This window comes from Mchenga conophoros, linkage group LG22 (assembly GCF_057382185.1).
Source record: "Mchenga conophoros isolate Kocher_MC1m ecotype Shallow Benthic linkage group LG22, M_conophoros_male_GT1.1, whole genome shotgun sequence".
Lineage (NCBI taxonomy): Eukaryota > Metazoa > Chordata > Actinopteri > Cichliformes > Cichlidae > Mchenga > Mchenga conophoros.
In genome coordinates, this window is record NC_140546.1 from 9,230,741 (window position 1) to 9,235,978 (window position 5,238).

A 5,238-nucleotide genomic window follows, 5' to 3' on the forward strand; every position below is an offset into this window, starting at 1 on the left:
ATAATTAGAACAGTATTGGAGGTGAGCTCATGAGGAGGGGCAGAACCCACAAACTGAGTGGAAATGCAGCTAAAGTAAGCATTCCAGGTGAGGCTGGAGGCCACTGTCAAGAACAAAAACAACATAAGAAATCTATAAACAGGAATGCAGGATAATAGTAAGGTGAGCCTGATTACCACCACAGAGATCTGTTGGTCATTCAGCCAAATACTTCAGAGAATGACAGACCGGAGCGCTCCACCTTGATTTGCATCTTGAACTCAGAACCACCACAGGAAAAATTTAAAAAAGGCATAAAGTAACCCAATCTGACCGAGCCATGACAATAAGCAGTATTTTTGTATTTGTATTTTTGTTTTTTACAAAGATTAAGTGAAACCTTAACTGTTACTGGCATGTATGTGTTTCTTATTTTTAATTTTCCTAGTATTTGCACTCATAAGAACCATGGGAACCCTCAGAAACCTTGAATTGAAGCTGGAAACTGTAAAAAAAAAAACCCTCTCCTATAGGTAAGAATATGGAGCTCATACACTGCAGCATTATATTAACCTTGAACTGTGTGACCATCAGTGAAATTTAATCTTCTGAGACACAGCTATTATTATTATTATTATTATTATTATTATTATTATTATTATTAAATGCACATTTTCACTCCTGCTGTCTCCAACTCCTAAAATATGAACAGTAAATTCTTATTTGCTGCAACCCCTCAAAGTTGAGCCCTTTCTAAGATGTGAAGAAGGCTGGGAGCAACACAGAGAAACCTGCTATTATTTATCGACCAGGAAGTTGTCCTGGAGCAAGAGCAGAGACGATTGCAGAGTTGAAAGGGGAGACCTGGTTAAGATAGACAGCACGGAGGAGCAGGTATAAAACGTTGCCGCAGGTTCATGTTTTCTGATTCTTACATTTTTTTCATCTTGGCACAGAAAACACAGAGTAATTTTAATCAAAATTTCCCTTTAGGAATTCTTGGTTGAAAAAATAAGATACAAAATGCTGGATTTGGAGGACAAGTTCTGGATCGGACTAACAGACTCAGCATCTTAGGGCACATGGTTGTGGACGGATGGCTCACTATGAATTCTGGGATAGGTTGGACCACGAAGGATATTTACCTCGCCTTGTTTCTTGTGTTTTGGTATCAGCCGCAATAAAGGCTCGTTTTTGGTTTATTCAAGTTACTTGCCACGTTCCATTTTGTCAGCATTTAAATCCATTATTCACTCTTCACAAAATCAGCTTCAGCCTGGCTGTTCAAATATTTTGTTTTTTTACTTCCTCACATGCATACCTAGACTGTAAAAACAAACAAACTGTACTGCCCTGCACACTGAAAACTAACAGCTAAGGAGGATCAAGTGACAGCAAGTGATCCTTACAGTGGCCTATGCAACAAGTTGGATGTGACACGGTTTCACAGCACTCTGAGAGTTTGGAGAAGGTGGCCAAACAAGACACCATAAGCAGATGTTCCAATTCGGACATATTATATAATCATGGGAGTTGAGCAGGTTGTGTGGCCAGTGTATTGTTGACATAAAGCTGATAAGTCAGCCTCTAAAACATCCTGAACAGCAGGTAACGTGGCGAGAGACAAGATCAAGCTACAGGTAAGAGTTTAGAACTGCTTCTTGCTTTCTGCTCAAATTAAAAGTCTACAGTGTAACGTTTTCCTTGTTCTAATCCAATCAGAATAACATGTGCTCTAAAAGCCATTTGTGACCCTCTGATTTACTAAGATGGATCCAAACTCATAATTCCCAGATGAGTTAGATCATGTCGTTACTGTTTTTAGTTGTGCTAAATGTTTTATAATGTGAAGACAACAGAAAACATTTTGCTTTGAAAAATTGTAATGATGGTCAGTGTAATCAGGTAAAGACCCAAAAACTGGATAAAAAATGAATTCATGAAGAATATTTTCAATAGTCTTCAATTTATCACTTAGATCTATTTAAACAGTTAAATTGTTTCCCATATTTTTTGCTCCCACTGTATGTTTTAATAATAATCTGATCACATTATGTGGTGAATTAACCCTTTTCATTTGTAGTATTTCACATGACTGAGTTCATTTTATTACCACATCGCGTTAAACATTTTCCTTAAATTAATCTGCTGCCTTTTTATTTTCCTACATAAAATATTAATTACAAATACTATTTTAGACCCTGAACTGGTTAACGTTTTTTTTTTTTTTTTTTGTTGTTGTTGTAATTTTTACATAGAGATTCTTGAGCTTTTCATCCTTTCATCAGTGTCGGTCACATTTATGGAAAAGATCCCATTCATGAAGCATGCAATAACACCAAAGTGAACAGAAACACAGTCCAAACAACACCAGCTGTTAGCACACGAATCTTTTCGCACACATTACCTTGAAACCTGAGGGCTCAGTCAGTGAATGATACTGTGAGCTTTTTGGCACCGACAGTAAGGACATGTATGTGCACAAAGTATTGCAGCTTTTGCCTGATGTTTGATCTGATGTTAGGTATTTGTGATTTTATATACTTTTTTGTTATGTTGACTGTAAAGGTTGTAAAGGTTGTAAAGGTGGCTTACTTTGCTGTTTCCAAACTACTGGCTAGTGGAAGTGGATCACTCAGTTTTACTTTTACCAATAGATGCATTTAATTTTAAGAGTGGAGTCTACTGTGAAGTAGTTATGAGAGAAGTAAAGGAGAAGAGAGTTGATATGGAGCACTGCATTAAAAACATACAGTTGTTTAGTGAAAATGTCTGTACAGACTCGGGAACACCGTTCACTGCAATGTCCACAGAGAATATATATGTAGACAATGCTGAGGATTGCATAAATGTGTTCCAATATAAAATAGACCCTCATAAGGCTGACTGTGTCGATCCAGGTATCCTGGCTAAAATGTAAATCTACTTTTCCTTCTCCACAGCCTCCAGCAAAGCCATGGACTCTAGTGTGCCTCTCGTCCTTTTGCTGCTCATGTGCAGTTCAATCATGGTCGAAGCCCAACTCAAGGTGTATGATCTGCGAGCGACTGATCTTCCCACCGTTGTCCTGTTAACCACAGATGCCTATGTCAAGGTGTCCTCTGGTTTTACTTCTCTGGGTAAAACATCTGTTCGCTACAATGACGCGAACCCCTGGTGGGAAGAGGAATTCTCGTATTTCAACATTAAGGAAAATGACACGCTGACCCTTAAGGTTTATGACTTGGACTTGGTCTTTGATGATTTGCTGGGAGTCTGCAAAAGGAAGCTGAAGGTGGGAACCTATCAGCATGACTGCTTCCTGACCAAAGGCGGGACTCTCCATTACACTTATACTCTTGGTTGAAACAGTCAGTAGGCATGCAGAGATTTGTATGACAGCTGATGTCCACAGGCAGCCTTCATTTACCACAGCTTAACAATGTAGACTGTTATAGTAGAGCTGAAATCCATTTTCAGGGTTTTGATCATCCTCACATTAACCCAAAATACTAAACCTCTTAAAACCTGTAAAGTTTTTCTACTACACTTCAGTCCTTGCTGCCTTGTTTCACCAATTGAAATAAAGTTTCTTGCAATGAAAACATGAAAAAATAAAAGAATGACTAAGCAAATATTCAGAGAATGTCTGACATGTATGATTTAATAAAAGAAACATATTGAGAATATTGTGACTGACAAACAGATTTTTGAAGAGAAAAAATATTTCTATCCATTTGAATTAAAAAGAAGTTATGTTGAAATTGTCCAGTGCCTACTGGGGTAGGCATAAAATATGGCTTTGCGGGCCATATTTTACGCCTACCCCCTCATCGCCCAGCTAAGATTGCCATGACATGGCGTCCACGCACTGGCAAGCGAAAGCAAGGCCGACCAAAGACCACATGGCGTCGAACATTCATGGATGATCTGAGAACTGTTGACATTGCCTGGGACGAAGCTGTAGCAGTCGCTGCTGACAGACATCGATGGAGACCACTAGCTGCCCGATGCGCCGCCCGGCGTAGGAGGAACTAAGTCTAAGTCTAATGTTGAAATTAATGTTTATATGAGAATAAGCCTATGGTTACTAGGATAAATTGAATGAAACACGAAGTGACTGTATGTTCATATACATACATGGAATTAATAATAAGTCACTTGAAGAATGCCTGACCATCGGTTTGTGCCTTGAAGCTCAAGCAAAAATGGGCAACAGGGCAATGATCAAAAACACAGCAACAAATCCACCTCTGAATGGTTAAAAAAACAAATTCTGGAGTGAAACATCAAAGCCCCCAGTCCCCTCCTGGTTCACATTCCCCCTCTGAGGTTCCAGAAACTGGGACAATCCTTTTTGTCCTTTTTATGGCTTTATAGTGGGAGTAAGGGCGCCCTCCGTTTTCGAGGTGCGCCTGCTGCTTGCGGCACAGGGAGGAGAGGGCGGGGCAGTCCAGAGGGAGTCTTCGCCCAGGGCGCCAAACAGGTTAGGACCGCCACTGCGTGACATTTCTTCTCATTGTGTTTGTTATTTTTCATATTCCAATGAAGGCTTTAAGTGTTTCAGAGTGATCACATACAAGAAAATAAACCTTCACAATAAAACAGGAAATGATAAGACACGCATACTAAACAGATACGGAAAGATGCACGCTAAATCTATCTGTGATATCAGGTTTCACCATGGTAACAGGTAAAAATAGAGCAGCACCATCGTTTTAATCCAGTGAATATGTTTCATTGTTGACTGTGATGTTTATCTTCAACAGAGAGATGAAAATAGTCATTGTCCTGTTGCATGACTTAAATTGGGCCAAGCTTTTATGTTGTAATAAAAAACAAAACGTCATGAATCACAAAATGAAAAGCCAGCCAAGAAACACCAGAAACCATTAAATAGTAAAGACTGGCCCTGGATATGCAAGCTGTCCAGGCTGCCCAAGTTGCAAATGATACTCGTGATACTGAGGTTACAGTGAGGCTGGGGCTGCACGAGGCCCACATTCAACTCTGGAGGCTGGGGTTTAGGTTCTTGCCTGAGTGATGGGTGCAGGATGATCAGCATGCTCATGATGTTCTACATTTTGAGAATACACAGGATTTCCAAGGAACTCAAAATTCTCTCAAAATGATGATCTTGATTCTCAGCCAGCTGTGGAATGGGTTTCACTGACTGCTTCTGAACCAAATATCACAACCAAACAACTATAAAACCCAGCAAGTCAAAGGGAAATTATTAAAAATACATATGTGTGGCAGTTTGGTCTGCAGCTCGGCTAC

General features: G+C 39.6%; 1 protein-coding gene across 1 annotated transcript; it reads left to right on the forward strand.

Annotated features, from left to right (window-relative positions):
• Nucleotides 1–1,532: 1,532 nt before the first annotated feature.
• On the forward strand, nucleotides 1,533–3,593 carry LOC146548766 (uncharacterized). Its single transcript, XM_085262229.1, has 2 exons — nucleotides 1,533–1,619; nucleotides 2,922–3,593. Exon 2 carries the CDS (start codon nucleotides 2,936–2,938, stop codon nucleotides 3,323–3,325), a length of 390 nt encoding a protein of 129 aa, XP_085118355.1. The 5' UTR covers nucleotides 1,533–1,619; nucleotides 2,922–2,935; the 3' UTR covers nucleotides 3,326–3,593.
• Nucleotides 3,594–5,238: the final 1,645 nt, after the last annotated feature.

Excerpts from the sequence above, each read along its gene's own strand:
- LOC146548766 (XM_085262229.1), top strand. The coding sequence starts at position 2,936 with ATGGACTCTAGTGTGCCTCTCGTCCTTTTGCTGCTCATGTGCAGTTCA.